The sequence below is a fragment of the Protopterus annectens genome, chromosome 1.part0 (genome assembly GCF_019279795.1).
Source record: "Protopterus annectens isolate FY-2018-M chromosome 1.part0, PAN1.0, whole genome shotgun sequence".
Lineage (NCBI taxonomy): Eukaryota > Metazoa > Chordata > Ceratodontiformes > Protopteridae > Protopterus > Protopterus annectens.
This window is the reverse complement of record NC_056725.1, coordinates 790,505,407-790,524,848: the sequence shown is the minus strand read 5'-3', so window position 1 is coordinate 790,524,848 and position 19,442 is coordinate 790,505,407. Positions and strand designations below refer to the sequence as shown.

General features: G+C 40.0%; 1 protein-coding gene across 1 annotated transcript; it reads right to left on the bottom strand.

The window, feature by feature from the left end:
- Positions 1–3,233: 3,233 nt before the first annotated feature.
- On the bottom strand, positions 3,234–17,087 carry LOC122794577 (mRNA decay activator protein ZFP36L1-like). The gene is made up of 2 exons (XM_044063091.1): positions 16,821–17,087; positions 3,234–7,046 (listed from the first exon to the last, which is right to left on the bottom strand). The coding sequence occupies exons 1-2, from the start codon at positions 16,872–16,874 to the stop codon at positions 6,018–6,020; spliced, it is 1,083 nt and encodes a 360-aa protein (XP_043919026.1). The 5' UTR covers positions 16,875–17,087; the 3' UTR covers positions 3,234–6,017.
- Positions 17,088–19,442: the final 2,355 nt, after the last annotated feature.

Below are 19,442 nucleotides of genomic sequence, written 5' to 3'. Positions count from 1 at the left end.
TTTGGGTACATGTAGTTGGTGAGTACTGCAAGGCTCCACCAGATGTGTCCAGGCACCGGGACCATGACTTGAGCAGCCAAAGCACACGCTCGATTACATTTCGTGTTTGTGCGTGTGCCTCATTATGGTGTTCCTGTTCAGGTGTGTGTGCATTTCTGATTGGTGTCATCAGCCACGGCTCAAGTGCATATCCAGCATCCCCCACTAGGTGACCATGAGGGATGTCCCCAATGGCAAATGTCTGGTACAGCTGTGTCAGATGCCAGCTATGGGAGTCATGGTAGCTTCCAGGGCAGCCAGCACACACATTCATTATTATGCCCTGGGTATCACACACGACCTGGCAGTTGATGGAGGGGTAACACTTGTGGTTATAGTAGACACTACCCCGCTCACTGGATGGTGCTTTGATGCGAATGTGTGTGCAGTCTATTGCGCCCACTACCTCAGGGTATTCTGCTATTTGCTGGAAGAGACGCATATTGCTGGCCAATACCTCACGGGAATTGGGGAAATATACATGATCACCAACATGTGCTGCCGTGGCATTCAGGAAATGGTGCAGTACCCTAGATGCTGATGCCTGTGAAATCTCCCCATCATAATCGCCAGTTGGTTTCTGGAAGGTACCTGTTGCTAATATTCTTAGGCCAGCATATGGTTTCCACTGGGATGAGTTCCCCTCTATTGGTTCTGTGTGTGAGGCGTGGCCTGCACAGCTCAACAATTTGCTGCATGAGGTCTCTGTCCACTCTATAGCGCTCCACTATCTCCAGCTCATGTAGCCCCCTGGTAGGTTACCCTAGGCCTGTACACTCTTCTCAGTCTCCTCACTGTGGGTTGCTCATCAGCATTTGCATTGTCAGCACCCTTAGCATGTTGCATAGGTCGCCTTATGACAGCAATGGCAGTCCCTAACATTTCTTTGTCTCAGTGAAGCTTTTTCAGTTTTCACTTCTATTAGCTTACTGCAGTGTTGCGGTGTGTCTGAGAAATACATACTGGAATGTTTTTGGCTGGGAGTGCTGGGCTAGTGTAATGCCTGTGTAATTGGCTGATTACGATTGTTTTTACCTGCTAGATCTGCTAGTACTCACTCGTTAACTTCCTACTATTTGTTGTGCTTCTTTTTCCCTTTCTGTTTCCTCAGGTGGCAGCGCCGCGGAAACACACATGCTTACACGGACTAAAACTTGCTTATTCCCATTAAAACGTGCGCACACCGGCACAAACGCGCTTACAACTGTTTACACAGCCTTACATATGCTTACTCAAGCCTACACGCGCACACTGCCTTACTCAGGTTTACTGGCGTGCACGCATGCTCAGCAAGAAACTTTGGTGTTATCCACAGGATACACCTTCGATTTCTTGACTTTACCTGGCCTACCTGTTGACACACCTCTTTCACTATTATGTAAATGTAAGGTGACACATGTCACTCTGCTCCAATGAGCTGCACTCCTTTCATACATACCCTCCTTGTCCCTTGTGATATCACCTATCTTCTACTCTGTTACTCCCCTTATCCTATGCCTACACTACACTGACTGTACTCATTTGCTATGTGAACTTGTGATTCACTATCATAACTGTCATTTGCATAGGATTGCCTACTAATGCTTATAATACTGTCATATTGCAGATGACAAAATTCTTCTGTTGAAAAGGTCAATACAGATCAAAAGCATTCTTAGTAGGCATAAACCCAAGAATCAAACTAAAATAAAAAAACATCCAATGCAAAGCTAAAATGCACAATGTAAGAGACGGCACTGAATGCAATACCAGCTAAAATCCTGGATCTTTACTGAACAAACAGGATGAAAGCGCAAAGTTTGTGTTTAATAAAGATCTAGTATTTAAGCCAGTTTTGCATTTACTGCCGTCTCTTACATTGTTTGTTTTAGTCTTACTGGGCATGTCAAGTGTTTATTAGGGCGATTGAAAATAAGCCACTATGTAGACATAAATAAAGCTCCTATTATCTCTTCCCTCCATTGTGCGTTTACAGATAATAGTTTGCATTTAAAAACATGCTGCGCTGCCACTGGTGTATTGTATCATTATTCATGCAGTACGCAAGTCTGTACTGGTCACCTACATTTGTGGCGCTGGTATGAATGCTGCAATTCAGTCTTTTGGATACTATCCATTTCTTGCAGCAGGATTCATGGTGCATGTGGCACTCCAGTTTCTGTAAACTGCCATTTTGGGTATGCAGTGTTGCAGTGTCTCTTGACTTTGGTTTACTATGTACAGCGTCATATTAAGCTGGCAGTCGAGTGAGAGAATCAGGAAACAACCTATACAGCATTTCTTATACGGTGAGGAAGCCTCCTAGGGAAAGCCCAAGCAATTCAAAAACACTTACTTGACTTTCAAATACTGAATAATTAATTTTATGTGGGCTGTGGCTAAATGCAGAAGGGCTGTAAATGAATATAAAGTGCTTGTTATGCGTGTTAAATGGATGCTGTGAGAACTGCTGGCCTACTTTTGTGTAGTGCACTATATGCTCTTTTGTACAAAAAGGCTTAAAGTAAGTTTATGCTATGGTAGGCATGGAGTCCAAGAAACTAGACTTGAACATTAGCCAGCAACCAAAACCTAAAAACTTTGTCATAATACTGTGCTCAACACATGCAAATCTAAAAGTAAATCATTAATTCTGTAAAAAGTAGTCATAAAATGTGATTTCTCCTGTTACTAAAAGTATGACATTACAACTTAACAGAAGTTTGTTCAAGCTGAACTTAAATGTTGGGTTGCCTGCACTGTGCTCACTTCTCACTTAAGGCCCCTACCACTGTGTTCAACTTTCACTAACCTAAGCCTGATCTGTAGCGCACAGAGAAAATGCCCCAGCTACAGACCACTTACACCGAGAGCAGGTGTTTTGGAACCTGGCCCCCAGTGTAAAACAGTTTACAGACATGCCTTACACTGAAGTCACTCACACAGAGCAAGTCTTCTGGAATCAGGGCATACTTACACTGACAGCAACTCTTTCAGAAATTGGCCCTATAGATATATGGGCTTAAAGTGTAACAGCAACTGACAAAATTCCTAAAGAACTGCATGAATTCACATACTAGGCAATGAGGATTCCATCAGCACTGAAATGCAACACAAAGAAAAGTTGGCAAGGTTAATACAGTAATGTGGGGAGATCAGAAATGTATGTTTGGAAGTTGTTTTAGAATAAAAAAATACAACTTTCACACTGAAAGACTTTTATTTAAAAGATGGAACCATACAGTTTCTATAAAAATATTATATTAATTTTGTACGATATTGTCAAACTCTTATTGCTATAAATATACACGCACAGTGAAAAATAAATTAATTTAAGTTACAAAAATCTTCCTGCAGTCACACTAAACACATCAGAAAGTGTCCAGATTTAACAAGACTATGAGGAATTCCTTTAAACTTGATGTAAAAATAAATACAGAGCAACAAATGCTAATTAAGCAAAATACTTGTTTAGTACAAATACTGCCCCAACAAGGCTACACACACTGAAGCATCTGGCAGTGGAGCAAAACGCACTGTCTTGTTCATAACAAATATCTTCAAGGTCCAATATGGTTACCTGCAAAGATCCAGGACACGCTTCAAGTAGTAAGATCCCCACCCATGCTCATAATTTGCATCGGATTTGTACAGTTGCTCAGTGAACAGCTACCGTATTTGGAGTTTACTATGCAGGGGACAGCAGAATGCCAGGCCTTTCTTTTGTAGCATTCACACCCTGCAGGTATACCTTGACAAACTACCAACCAGACTACCACACTGTCTTTGGAAAGAAATCAGAGGCAAGAACTGTTGATGCCAATCTTTCCCAGCAAACTTCTAGCATTAGCCACATTTGTTGAGAGGCCAAGCTTATACTTTACTTGGTCAGCATCTATTAGGTTATACCACCCCCCCCAAAAAAAAAAAACAGAAAAAAAACCTTAACACAATTCCAGTTCAATTCGGTGATATAGTAAGGCACAGATTTATTCTTTGTACAGCGAAGGACGATCTGAATAAGGCAGACTGGCCATCTGGAAAGTGCCAACATTTTGTTATAATATGCTGATAAAGTTAAAATCAGAAACACTACCAAACTTTACAGTCCATTTGTCCTACTACAGAAAACAAAGGACACAGCAATTCCCAAAGCAAGGAAGGACTGCACATTTTTAAAGTATATGCTGTTACTGTTTTACCAGTCTGGCCAACTAGGCTGTCACATACCATCCAGCAGCCTACTCAACACTTGCCACAACAGTCACAATACATCATGCACCATTTAGTCACAAAAACAGAGACGTTTACCTGCTTTCCAGAGATCCACCATGTAACAAACTGCTACAGAGTAAAGTTAGCACATCTTACACTAGAACCAGGAAAAGCACAAGGCTCCTTTCTTTCAACTGCCAAATTATGCAAGTTAACAAGTCACCAGCAGACCATGAGTTCTATAACATCATTACTGCCCTTGTCAATTCAGGTTACTGTTGCTATAGAAGTAACTGAATTATGCTTACAATTAGCTATAGAAGTAACTGAATTATGCTTACAATTAGCAATGATCAGACATTAACTTCTCCATAGCCCCCCTAAACAAATTTCACACTGCATTACACCAAGGATCAAACAAACAGTCTGAATTGAATAGAAAATTAAGTATTCAGCTGACAGTTACAATCAGATTACAAAATACAAATGGAATGCAACACCACCAAGGACTGGCAATCTAACTTGGTTAATATTCACAGTGAATGCAAAAAAGTATTGTTTTCATTTATCAACACATGTGGAAAACTAAAATTGCAAGTAGTCTCCAGTGGCCAAGACATCCATGGCACTTCTGACATCCACTTTGGTCACCAATATGAAGAGGCTATGAAAATCCAAACTTCACAGTCAAAGATTAAAACAAAATTAGTAGGAAAGAAATGATGTTGTGTAAACTGAAAGAGCCTTTGCAAGAAGGCCCTGCAAATCTGACACTTGGGTCTCTACATTAAGTTAAATTACATGATTGATTTTTAAAGAAATTAATATTTTAGATCACATTCTCAGTATAACCAAAACTAAAACATTTTTAAAACAAAAACAAAATACCCACCAAAACTGAATTCCAGCCAAATTCTAAAGTAAAAACAATAAATACTAATTCATCAAGTTCAATGTAGCTTTCCTACAAATCAAAAACTAAAGGCAATTTTACTTATTCCTTTGGCTTGTACCCAAGTACCTGAAAGTTTAGCAGTGCTACTATTCACATTAATGCTCAGCAAAGAGCACAAATACTGATTTGTAATCCATACTGGCTGTGGTATCAACACTGCACATAATGTTAATGTTAAACTTGACAGCAAAGCAGACAACTAGAAAACTAGAACTGTTCCAGGCATATAAACGCATACCTACATTACCAAGCAGTCTAAAAGCACAACAAAGACCAAATAAAGCAAAAAAACAATTAGTAGCAAAAGGCACACATCTCTCATCACCAAAACTGTAAAGGTCTAAAGCACACATACGCCTTAAAAACATCACCACCACAGGCACTTAAGTTTGAAGACTGCAGGCATACAATAAAAAAAGGACAGAAAAAGTGTTGCAGCTGCACCTGGAAAACACACTTCCAAAGGGACAATTAAGGCACCTTTACAGTACTGCATACACTAGATACAGTAGTGATCACCATGAAATGCAGAGAATTCAGCAAGGTTACATACATAATGGCATTCCAAATTATGACACAGAAATTATAAAAGGCACTAGCACTCTAAGTCAGTTCCCGTGGTCTTCAACAGCACAAAGGCAATTTAAACACCTTTTCTCAGCTCATGAAGTCAATTCCCTTGGTCTTCAACAGCACAAAGGCAATTTATACACCTTTTCTCAGCTCATGAAGTCAGTTCCCTTGGTCTTCAACAGCACAAAGGCAATTTAAACACCTTTTCTCAGCTCATGAAGTCAGTTCCCTTGGTCTTCAACAGCACAAATGCAATTTAAACACCTTTCCTCAGGTCAGAGATGGACAGCATACTAAAAATGGGAAGCCGTTTACTCGTATTTTCAAACATATCTTCTGAATCACATGGGCTGCTACAGTAGCAACTATCTTTATCGGAGAGGGACTCATCCGAGAAGGTCCTTGTCAGAGCAGATGAGTCAGGTACAGGAGCAGCAATATACAGCTGGGCAGGCCTTTTTGCTACAACAGGACAGCAACAACTGACATTATGTTCAAAGCCAGACTTCATACCAAAAAAAGATGCTGGCTTTACTAGTTTTCCGTTGCGGAATCCTGGAGGGCCAGTTAATACAGGAAATGGCAGATCAGGACATCCAGGTGAAGCAGGAGTAGATCCAGATGATGATGCTCTGAAGTTAAAAGTCTCCTGGAAATTTTGGAATCCAGATTTAGATGGGAAACCTCCAAAGCTGACACTTTGTCTAAGCTGTGGTCTGTCTTGCCTCTGCTGCTTCACAGTCAATAAATGAACTAATTGTTGCTCCTCTGCATTGTGAATGAAATGACAACGGGTTCCATAGGGACAGTAGCCAACAGTGTGGTAAGTACGACATAACTCAGTCTTGTATTTAGGGTGACGACTGAGACCACGAAGCTCTTCCTGCCCATGAGCAAACTGGCACTTTTCTCCATATCTGCAGGTTCCACGCTCCTCAAAGGTGCGGCACAGCTCTGTTTTGTAACGAGTAGAAGTGGCAGGTGGAGCAGATCTAGCTGTGCCGGCAGATATTTTACTAGAATTATTTGTGCATAAGCCACCGACTTGGTTATCAACCATACTGACAGATCGTTCAGTTCTCCATGGGTTTTTTCTCAGTTTTGAGGACATCTTTTCTGTACTAAAATGATTTGAAAGTGACCAACTAGGGGAGCTGCAAAGATTGTCCGTGCTTCCTGCATTATGTTTACACAGGGTGTCCAAGGTATTAGAATATCTGTACTCAAGTCCTACAGGCTTCTCCAAACACTCAGAGGTTTTACTCAGATGTAGTTTTATTAAATTCTAGGGAAAAGACAAAAAGAAAAATACATTAACTATAATGTGTACTACAGACTCAGTTATAACAGTAATGCTGTATACAAGAGCACCATCTCATATTCAGTCAAGCCTGAAGCAATGCTTACAAAAATGGTTGCATTTTTGAATGCGTCACAACACTGTTACTGTTAAAATCAACTAAGCATGACCAAAGGGATACAACTCAGAGGAAAACTTCAAAAAAAAAAAAAAAAAAAAAAAAAAAAAAAAGCTGTCTAAACAAACCAGTCAGACCTGTACTGTAAAACAAGGCTAACATGTTTGTTCCCCAGCTAGATTCCAAGAGCACCACAAATGAACATGTTTGACCAGCACTAGAAAACAAAAGCTAACATTGTCTGCCCCCACACGACTTAGCAGTAGCCGTGGGTAAGTGCTCTGCAAAGTGAAATATTGTTTATATGACATGGCTTCTATCACCCACTCAACTGAAAAATGGTCACCTGCAAGAGAAGTTTAGATTTGCTACTTCTTAGACAGCAATGAATGGGTCAGCACCAGGCCCTTTAGTGGAATTTAGTAAATAAAGAAGCTCAAGAGATTCTTTCCCAAATGGACAGTTCTAACCCACACTAAGAAAAAATAACCGAGCAGAAATTTGACAGCAGAAAGGCATGCCTTCACCCCATGCCTCAGAAGAGCAAAACTGCACATGTTTCATAGCACACTAAAGCTGAAGGAAAAGCCAACTCAGAAAAATTGTTTGTGGTACTACTCCAGCGTCTCTCTGTTAAGGCAAACATGTGAAGAGACTGACTAAAATGACCAGAGGCATTACCACTGGTTTTAATGAGTGTGTGTTGTGAAGACTGGCAGAGAAGGGTGAAGGCTGCCAGCCTAGCCAGATGAATGTTGAACTACAAGCTTGTTTTTTTAAATGAAAGAATGTGCTGTGAAATGTTGAACTTAAAACAACTGCCCTCTACTGTAAAGAAAGCTAAATCAAGCATTTCTTGTTGGTCCTTTGAAATTAAAATTTCATGGCTAACTTTGATGTTTACAATTTGGCTCCGGCCAGGCTACATGAAGGCTTCTTGCCTATTGTTTTAAGGGTAATGTTAAAGTCAATGACCAGAATTTACATGTGGAATGTCTTTTATTGCTCTAAGTGTAAAAGAATGTAAATGCAGTTTCTGTCAGCCTGGGGACACCAGGGAAGTGTGAAATGATGCAATGTTTTATCAAAACTGCAGTTTCAATTTAAACAGAGAGAACCAGAAAGCATTAAGCATTTTTGTTTTGAACATCCAACTCAGCACTGCCTTATGTCCTCTTTATGCAAGTAGTATGTTAGAACTGCGTTTTCTCCTAAAAGTAGCTAGGCATTAGAAAGTTTAGACGTGTTTTTCTGTGATGTTAGAACTGTACTACTGAATTATTTTAATATTTCTGAGTGATCTCTGAACTCTTGACTAGCACTGTCTAGTAGAAAGTATTGTATTGTGGTTTTAATTATTTATTATTAAATATTTTAAAACTTTTTAACTGTGGCTGGTTTGTGTAGAAATAAGTTAAGCTCTAGAGTACATTGCATATTTATGGAGTTTACTGCCCAAGTCACTCCAAATAAGCTTTGACTGATTAGTCACACTTACCAACTGGATAATTACCAACTGGATAATAATATTGCACAGTAATAATTAGACACCCTTTTAAGGGCCTTTGAGTAGCTGATAAGTATTAGTGGGTGGTGGCAGCTGGTATTACTGTATAGTCTTGGAGGGGTCTATATCGGAACATCGAATGACGAAAATATCGAAGCATACATCGAACGCACATAACCCCGAAAGCGCAGAATTCCGAAAACAGAAGTCACAAACAAAAACACTTGCCCTACAACCTACTCTACAACCTATTTCTTATGCAGGGGGCTTCGCCCCACCCCCCCAATGTGGGTGGCTGTGCCCCCCTACACCCCCTTACTTAAAAATATACCAACTCCGAAATCTCACCACAGTGGAGGTAAAACATTCACATGTATCACTCCGATGTTATGCGTTTTGCTTACCCTGCTATTGCACAGTGATTCATAGCAGACGTTCTTCACATTTCCCAGTGACGTCAGGGTGTTGAACTTTGCATGGGCCAACTATGGTAGCCCGGGGTTTCCGGAATTTTGAGCATTCGGCATTGTTCGCATTCAAGGTCTAGTGTTCGATGTTGTGCAATTCGACATTCTGCATGTTCGATGCTCCAATATACACCCGTCTGGGAGAAAGGGGCACAGCTGGAGAACCTGTGCCAGCCTTCCCCAGGATTATCTGTGTGGTTGTATAAACTCTTACTTCAAAATGCATGTGTGTGTGTGTGTGTGTGTGTGTGTGTGTGTGTGTGTGTCAGCTACTTGGGCCGAGACATGAAGCACTGGTTGGACATAGGGGTGCTATAGGTTTTAGTTTGCCCACTAGGCTGAGATCTGGACTGTACAGCTGTGCCAGTGGAGAGTCTTATTGGGGACCTGGGGAGCAAGGGAGCGACCTGCCCCAGACTGACTGATCTCTGTGTGCTCTTAAGGGAAACTGCCCTTTACTGAGGCGCCATCTCTGGTGTTAAGTGGTGAGGATTGAGGCTCCTTGATTGCTGGGCCAGGGCACGGGCATCATACGTGTAGTGCTATAAATACAATTAGGAAATAGAAACCTCATGAAATCATAATGAGGAGACCACAATGCTCATTACTGATGCACCTCAACATGTGCGCACACACACACACACACACACACAAAGTCTTTCTTCTTCTTTCGGCTTTTCCAGTTAGGGGTCACCACAGTGGATCACCTGTCCGCTCATGACTGGCAGTGGAGTTTTACAGTATCGCATTGCCAGCCTGGCACCCAACCTTCCACAGAAGGCACACACACACACTCGGCGCCTAGGGCCAATTTAGAGTGTCCAATCCATCAGCAGCATGTCTTTGGGATGTGGGAGGAAACTGGAGCACCCAGAGGAAACTCACACAACTACAGCAGACTCCACACAGAAGGCACCCCAGCCAAGGATCGAACCAGAGAACCTTTTGCTGTGAGGTGGTAATGCTAACCACTGCACCACTGTGGCCGGCCATCACAGAGCAACAGGGCAGGAGATGGGAAGAAATGCTTTCCAGTGAAGGGAGAATAGCTTGACTCATAAAACAAGTGCCTCTGTTTGTGGATAATATGCAGCAAGGCACCTCTCAGATGTCCAAAAGGACAAGGCTGACAGTTTTTCCCACTACGAATAAAACATGAGAGAGTATACCAAACAGCAGCAGCAACTGCGTACAATGTTGCCAACTGTACAAGAACAAGTGGTTTAAAAATCGTTTAGTGGGGACCTATAACACCTCCCAACATAGTAACTAAACCCTTTTCCTACTGTGCCACTGTGTGATTTAGTTGTATTTTCCTGCAACTACACTTTTCTTCACATGAAGGAAAACAACATTTGTTACACAATAACATTGCTCAAACTCCCAATCTCTTGTTTTCATACTTCTGCTGTATCCTAGACAGATAATTATATTCAGTTGTACTCAAAACACAGCAGGTCCTCGCTGTGTACTGGGAATAAATTCAGGATAAAGACCTTAAAACATGAAAATAGCCTGCTGAAGAATCAGAAAAACAGAAGCTAGTGGGCTAAGCTTTAAAAAGCAAGCTTGTGGCTCAATTTGTTTGCATGCTTGGCTATTAAACAAAAGGTTGTTGGTTCATGTAAACTCAGGGACAAGAAGATTAAGGCTCTGATCAGTGGTTACAGAGCTTGATTAAGTCTACTTCCATTGTATACCATGACAGTCCAGGCAAATTTCTACTCCCTGGTCACTCCTCAAAAACGGGGCATGTGCATCTAGTGGGCTTAACCCCATGTTTAAAAAAGTTATGTTCTCTCCATGCTACCTACCAGAACGGTTACGTCAGCCCCTTTGGTTGCCCAACCCCTTTAGTCTAAAGACTGCAGAAACATCTGTCAAGTGCTACATCGGACACTCTCAATGACCATACATCTCAAGTGCAGTTAACCTACCGGTACTAATGCTTTTATGCTCTGCCCACTCCCTTTTTAATGCAAACTGTTAAGTCACCCTCTTTGAATGCCAAACCGTTTCACTCAAATAACTGGATGCACATCTGTCAGGTACTATATCTGATGCTTGCAATAAGAACATATCATTTGTACAGTTTATTTACAGATACTAATGCAAAATTCTACTGCATTCAGATCAAAAACTTCAGCATATGAAAACCAATACATCGACCTGAATACAACAGACTGAAGCATTCCATACAATACCTGTCATCTTGGGGAGTGAAGTTTACTGCTACTAAATGGAATTTTCACAAATGATCACTTATTGCCATGTTTCCTTTAAAAGGGTCCAGTTGATCCCAGAGAACCTGGGCAGTTATTGAAATGAACATTATCACAGATGTGCACAGTTTTGTTATTCCATACATTTCTAAAAAGAACCCTGCAAACAATCACGAGTTGAGAAATAAAACAGAGTTAAAGCAAGTTTCAGTCACAAGATGGCACCAAACATCTGTCACACTGCTGCTGTCAAAAGTTAAAAGGAATTCTAAACAGCTGGCAGAATGCAACTCGCAAAGCAAAAACTACTAAACAAATGGTTAAGAATCATGGAAAAAATGGAGCGAGGGAGAATCCTAACCATCCCCCATATACTAACCACTTCAAACAGCAAGTAAAGAAGCCTATCAGCCTGCATCACAATTTGCCAGTACAACTGTGTCTTTTTCTGCAAGACAGCAGACTTGCGTGCTTCTCATGTTATGTACCATTACAACATTCATGGCTCTTTAAAAACTCCCCCATCTTTACTTGGAGATGAATGCAAGCCCTACTATTCTAACTAGCTAAATCAATACCTAGATCTATACTGCAGTCGGTTCAATACCTGTAATTTCCCAGCAGCAGAGGTAACAACTCACAAGACGACACAAGGTCAACATCGCTTCATGTAACTGCTAAGGCCAGTGATTTACTTTTCTCACACCAGTGTCTAGCTTCTGCCTGGTGTTCTGGCAATACATGCTACAGACAAGGTAAGGAATGCTGTTGCATTCATTTTTACAGCAGAAAACATATACACTGTAGTAACAATACTATAATAAATATAACCACATCTAAGAGCCTGGCTAGGCTGGAGCTAAACCCACAGCTTTCTGAGCCAACAGGTATCAGAAGACAGCATACAACCATGAAGCATGATGGCATAAATATATTTACAAGTACATAAAACTCCTCCAACGCAGGAATGGTTAAGGAATGGCAAATTTAAACCAAAAGATGAAAGGTTAATTAATGTTAGCGGCCCAAGATTGTGGACTATGTACGTGTTGGGTTTACAAAGTACACTGAACAATGTGGGGGTGAACAGACATAAATGGAAGCAGTCACACATGTTGTTGCTGGGTGTGATACACTAATGGCAGACGGCCTGTGTTCTGAAAGGCATGATAATGTGCACAACTGATGCACTGGAACTGTGCAAACATTGCAATATTGAAGTAGCTGAGAAGCACTGGAAAAGTGAGCCACAAAGCATTACTGAGAATAATGAAGTTTATATCACATGGGATTTGCAAACAGTTCAAAAAACAGATGCAAGATAACCAGATACAGTAGTCTATGAAAAGACAAAAGTAAAACTGACCATTGAAATTGCTGTACCCAATGATTACAGTGTCCTACATACAGACAGACAAACTCATAAAATACCAAGATTTGCAGGCAGAAACAAGGGCAACGTGGAAGAATACACAGACCGTTCCAATAGTAGTAGTAGGAGCAATGAGTAGCAAAAATGTACTTTCCTATTTAGATGTACTACTGACACGTAATTCCCTATGAACTGCAAGAGCCAGTTATGGGCACAGTGCAGATGCTGCGAAGAGTACTTCTGACTAACACCAAAGACTGAAACATTACTAATTTCATGACACTTAAACTTGGGAATGGGGTCCATTCCCATCAAGGTATTACAAACCCAAAAGACAAGGAGAAATTGAACCACAAAGAATGAATGCATGTCTTCAGTTCAACTTCAGTACCCAGTACAAATGAGATTTCATCATGCAACAAAACGCACAAAAGGACTGCAATGTTACATTTTTATGTTACACTCCTTTACTATGCTGTTCCAAGACTGCTGGCAGTAAAGTGTCCACAAATTTTATGGCAGTTCGTTACTGCCTCTGCACATCAGTACCTAACAACAAACTCAGGAAAGTATTACTGAATAGGAAACCTGGCCTCGATACAGATGCACGACTTCCCTTACACAATGTTTATGGGGTACAAACTGGTTATCACTTGAACTTGTTTCTTTTGTGCCACCTTTAAACTTAAAATCTAAAACTGTTATGTACAATTATTCAAAGCAACAAAAGGTGAGACTTGTGACCAGAAAATGTGGACTAAAGGAGCAGATGCAGTGGAGATGAATCATACCCAACGCCAACACTAACAGGCAAACGTGAACCAGATGGGTTTCTCAAAAAGGTTTCACTTGTTTTGGAGGTACAGACTGCAATTAAGACATCACAAAAAACTACAAATAGCAGTTTAATCAGCTTTTACAAAAAACCTTCAACTAAACCAGCATCCCTCCCAGTGGTAATGCTGTGCCTCCGTCTCGCTATTTCATTAACTGTTAATCAATAATGCATCCTACAGCTACAGCAACAAAACCATGGTACCCAGGAGATTACAGTTTCTTTGCACAGCGGTAGCTAAATAAATTTAATTTAGCTAGATTTGTTGCCCATGTACAGCACTGATTAGGAACTGCTTCAGACTCAGCCCAGATATTTTTGTTTGCTGGAGTACAGAAGCAAAGGGTGCAATCACCTTGCAAAGACTAAAACAAATTGCCCCCATATACTAAAACATACCAACTCTGAGGTTGTGCTACACTGAAAAAGGAATATTTGCTTTTGATGAAACACATAGCTTAATAAAATTATTTGAGCATTCTGTAACATAAACTAGAAAGTCCATCATTCTTAATAGCTGAAATGTCTAGATTGCGCCTACTGCCTTACATTAACAACTCAAATACCCCACTCACACTTTTTCCAAGTTTTTATTACAGATCATATCGAGCCACTTGTTTTATTTCTGAATTTTGGTGATAAATTGAGCATCTTTTTCAGGGGATGGCTTAGAGCAGAGAGATTTCAGCTACCTGCACAGTCGCAATATGGAAAAAGTGACAGGAGCTGTCAAAGACTTGATTCACAAATTTCACAGTCCAACACAAACAAAATGCTGCAGAACGTGAGAACACGTCTGTTAAATTGGCAAGTAGAAAAATACTGAACTTTCAGTCAAATTTTTCCTCTAAAATACTTTCAGATGCACTGTTTACATATTTGAACTAGAGTATTCTACCACAGGTCAGAGTACATTCTCACTACCATATGGTGAGTACAGTATAAACATGAACAGGATGCCTTAAACAGCCACAGTTGGTTTCTCCATCAGAACACTGAACAGCACATAAAACTCCTTTTATTGTTCATACAATGGCCACTTATTACTAAGTCAGCAGATACAGATGTTTATAGTAAAGTCTTTTATCTGTAAGCATGGCATCACAAAAGACAGATGTGGATCTTCTTCCAAAACAAATACAATCAGAAATAAACAGCAAATTTGTTCCTCTTTTCTGTTCCACCCACTCAACCCCTGCAAAATCCCTATAGTACAAAGGAAAAATCAGATGAAGACAGCAGTAACAGCAGGGGGGGCAAGCAAGAACTCTGCGGCAGTACATGGGTGTTATGCAAGACACTCACAGCACATATCTACTCTAGAGACCACTTCCCAGTGAAGAAAGTTTTGAAAAAACAGTGTCATTGTTTAAGTGACTGTTAAGGTATGCCCATTTCATCTAAAGTCCTGTTGAAAGAAAGAAAGATAAAGCCTTAAATATGAAGGCCTGCATATTGCGTGTGTGTGTGGTGGTGGTGGGGGGGCTTGCAGACCCTTACTTAAAATGACTTGTCTAGGGTTACAAATTAGTAGGGAAAGACAAGCAATTGATGAAATGGTCTTCAATGAGCAAAACAGATCTCATGTTGTGCATAAGCAATGGGTGACGTGTCTCAGTGCTAAACAAGCACAATGGCACTTAAACTGAAATGCTGCCTTCAAAAATCTGAACATCTGATAGGGAGAATGGCTAGCCTTTGGTCAACTCATGCCCTAGGCAAAAAGGTTCCACAGCACCCCCCCATACCAACTGGTGCCCCTGTCCTGGTCTACCTGCACCATCCAGATTACGTTTTTCTTCCTTTTTCTCAGCTTGCCTTGATCTTCATTTTTTTCCCTTGTTAATTCAACACATTAAAACAATTTATTTACTACAAAAAATGAAAAATAAATAAACAGATACTGGAAAAGTGCGCCTGCTGAAGCAGCTCCCTAGCTGACCACCTAGATGGCCTGTGCCTAAGGCCAGCTATGATGGGAGTTAAGGGAATCAGAAATTGATGGTCAGAATGCACCCAGGACACTGAAGTGTACATTCATGACTTTTATGCCAATTTACACAGGTTTATTTACCATGTGTTAACCCAGTAGAAGAATGAACCAATAGTGACTAGCTATCAGCCACAAGGGTAAGGGTGTGTAAACGGCTTAAACTACTTGTTTTGTAGAAAAGTGGAGAACACCAAGAAAATCCACCCAGAAATGACAAGAACATGCAAACTTCATACAATGACAGGTCTAAAGAGACTACACACTATGATTAGCTGTGAAGCAGAGATCTCACTGGAGACACTATCCTACATCACTGCAGACCTAAAAACACCACATTAACACAAAGGTGCACGTGCAATCTACTGCACCTGTAACAACAGCGAAGATTTCTTAAATAAAAAGACAAAAACAATTTTAAGCAGGAGGTCCAAACGCATTTAAATACAGTCAAAGCAACTCACTCATACCTCTCAACAGTCCCCCAGTTTTACCTTAAAATGTTGTTCTGCCCCTCCTAAAACTGGCAAATCGGGTAGACAAGGTGGATTACACGTAATATCCAATAACAATAAACAGAGTAATAAACTTAGTTTACTTAAGAGAATGCATGTTAAACATACCACTCGACCTGTTAGCTCAAGAAATCTGGACAAAGCCTAAAATAATGTGTGTGTGTGTGTGTGTGTGTGGGGGAAAAAATAGAGTCAGATTTTAAATATTGCTCTATAAACTTAGAAAGCTGTTTAGACTAACGGGGTTCGTGTTGGCATCCATTTTCTGAAGGGCATGAAGTCTGAAACTCAACTATAGATCATTTAGTGACTTAATTCCTTAATGATTTACCAGAAAAGCACAGATTTTATAAGGTATAGACAAGTCTAAATCTTCTGCAAATGAGGGATATCATAGTAATTCCCATTCCGCCACTTCCCAAATTTATAGTAACCAAGACTATTACTCATTATTTATGGATTGCGTCAGGATTGTGGAGGTAAGAGGTTGACAGCTAAGCTCTCTCATCACTCGGCCCTTCAATAATCAAATAGGACAGAACAAATCTAAACGAAGCAACGTTAATTTATGCATCTGGGAAGATGGCATCAACAGACTCGCGTGTAGGTTTCATACAAGTTGGGACGAACTATCTTTACATATAAAAAGTGCACTTTCTGAAAAACACTTCTCGTTTAAAGCTATTTAGAAGAATCATGTCACATACTAATAGTACAACTGCAAACGTCTCACCTCCACTAATGCCGTTTGTAACAAAGCTTGAACTGAATCAAAGTCTGAAGGCATCTTCCTGCACAATCGCAACTTCAGCACAAAATGTTTAACAAACTAGCGCTCGTCCTTGTGACTTGACGCCTCACTTTTGATAACCATACAGCTAGCCTCTCAAATTCACATCATGTTATAAAACCGCTGTAGCCCGCCTCCAGGCCACTCCCCACTCTGTAGTGGGAAGGACTTCGTATCTAAAGAAAAGTGGGACGCGCCAGCAGTACTATAAAAACGATTCAACTAACAGCTTCAATGGAGGAAAGAAGACAATAGGAAAGTAAAGTGCATTAAGTTTGTGAGCACGTGAAACGTGTATGTGCGTCTTACGCGGAGGTTTTTAGCCTCGAGGCTGTGGGAGGGCTGTAAAACATTTTAGTAATGTGTCATAACTGTCGTATTAGCAGGGTTGCCATATTTGATTATACGAAAAAGAGGACGAAAAATATGTGTTGGCATTATACCAGCACATATTTTTTCGTCCTCTTAGGGTTGCCAGATTCTTGACTGGCCGGGTTGGGACACACTAGGTGAAGACCAAAAAAAAAAAACTGCTTTTAGTCGCAGTTCCCTATTAAAGACAAGTAGCGATTTTTGATTGGCCCGTATGCCGGTATACGAGCCAATCAAAAACTCGAACAGCTGACCCTCTTCTGTTCATGTAATAATACTGGATTTTTTGCAACAGGACAGTAGCAAGTGTGAGTCTGTGATTATAATGGATGTCTGCAGAAAGGCATTAGTAAAACTAAAGATATTTCTACAATTTTATAATGTAAATACACTTTACAACCTGCCACAATTTTTGAACAGCTGTAGTTGAAATCCTGCAGCTGCCATCCTGTTTATCTTCTGCATACCAAAACCACATACAGTACTGTGAATGTCTGTTCTATGAAGCAGCTGCACAAATTAATGCATGTTAACAGAATAATCTAGATGTTGAAATTATAAAACCTTAAACAAGCTGATAATGAAGTTTGATAAGCCAAACAGAAAATCATCTAAATGTATTTCTGCAGTGTCCATTATTCTGGCATGTATATGAGAAATAAATAAAAAACAGATGGGTATGCTGTCAAAGCTAACCACATAAACCAACAGACAGAGAAAAAGCATTTTTACCAACAACTCCATTTGATGTAAAATGTGTATTAAATTGTTTAACAAACAGCATTTAATATTTTCTCTGATAATAGCTGTTAGTGAGACTGTAGTGCCTAACCAGCTGAAGTACCTAATTGTATATGTCATAGGTTGATGGGCTACAGTTAGTTTAGAAAAACAGTATCTGTTCTAGTTTTTGTTCTGCCGAGTCACTGTGCTGCTAATATACAGACATAGAAATACATGCCCTAGTCTGATTGCCACTACAAGAGAAAACCATCCAGACGCCCGGACAGGAGTCCAAAAAGAGGACGTGTCCGGGGAAATCTGGACGTATGGTAACCCTAGCTACACCCACCAGTAATGTCACCAAAACAGTGGAAGTGTGAATCTGGTGAATGGTGATTGAAGCAAATCTGAAACCTAAACTCTAAACCAGGGGTGTCCAACCTTTTCAGTTGCAAGGGCCGCATTGAGTCAATGGAAAGTGAGGACCAAAAAAGGTCTCACATTAAATGAAGAGCAAAAAAAAAATAAAAAAAAAAAGGGTCTCACATTAACTGAAGAGCAAAAAAAAACCACAGGTTTATGCGGACTAATGTGGCTGTATTTTAGGTTAATTTGAACAATAAATAAATTAATAAATATAAATAAATTCATAAATGCATAATATTTGCCCTAAAATTCAATATCTCATTCTTAAACAGAGAAGTGACAAAGGACAACTGTGTGCTGCACAGAACTGAAAATGCAAACTTCACAACCATACTGAGTATTCAAACGCAATGTCTAAAGGTGTTCTGATCAACAAATCCACATTTGTATATTTTTACACTTTTAAACAAGACCAATGGTAGCAATTTGAGAAAGTGTGTAGATAAAAAAGGCATTATTTTTACCCACCTCTCCTATCTGGAGACACAAAAAAAGAAACAAGTAACAACTTCAACAATTGTATTAAAAGCACCCCAGTTATCCCAACATTAAAGATTCCTTTGCCAACCAATTCTAGGTATATGGAATATTAGGAGTCCGTCAGTCATTCAGCACAGAATACTTTCTGTCAATACAAACACCACTGCATAACATAAGACTATTCTCTTATTCTTTACTAAACTGTATGAAGATATATTGGGGGAAAAAAAACTTGAATAAACAAACCCAAAGTGAAAAACAATGTACTTATCTCACTGGTGCTTACTTGTCCTGGCTGGCCATGAAATATTTATGGTGAAACTAGAAGCTGTCAGGAGACAGAACTGTAATCCTTAAATGTATATGGGTGGATCTATTATTCTAGAGAAGCCTTTCAATATTACACAATAAAAACTCAGACAGAAAGAGCATTCAATTTAAACACTGTTCAGAGTTCAACCAAATTATAACTGCACATTAATACATGTAACACATAAAATATACGTTTTGGAGTACTTTTCAAATGCTTTGCATTCACCAAGTCCCTATTACCATGGTAATATA

What these genes read in the sequence shown, in the direction of transcription:
- LOC122794577 (XM_044063091.1), bottom strand. Translation starts at nt 16,874, where the DNA reads ATGCCTTCAGACTTTGATTCAGTTCAAGCTTTGTTACAAACGGCATTA. An exon ending in TACAAACGGCATTAGTGGAG is followed by an intron (nt 7,047 to 16,820) that starts GTGAGACGTTTG and finishes TCTTTTCCCTAG; the next exon opens with AATTTAATAAAACTACATCT.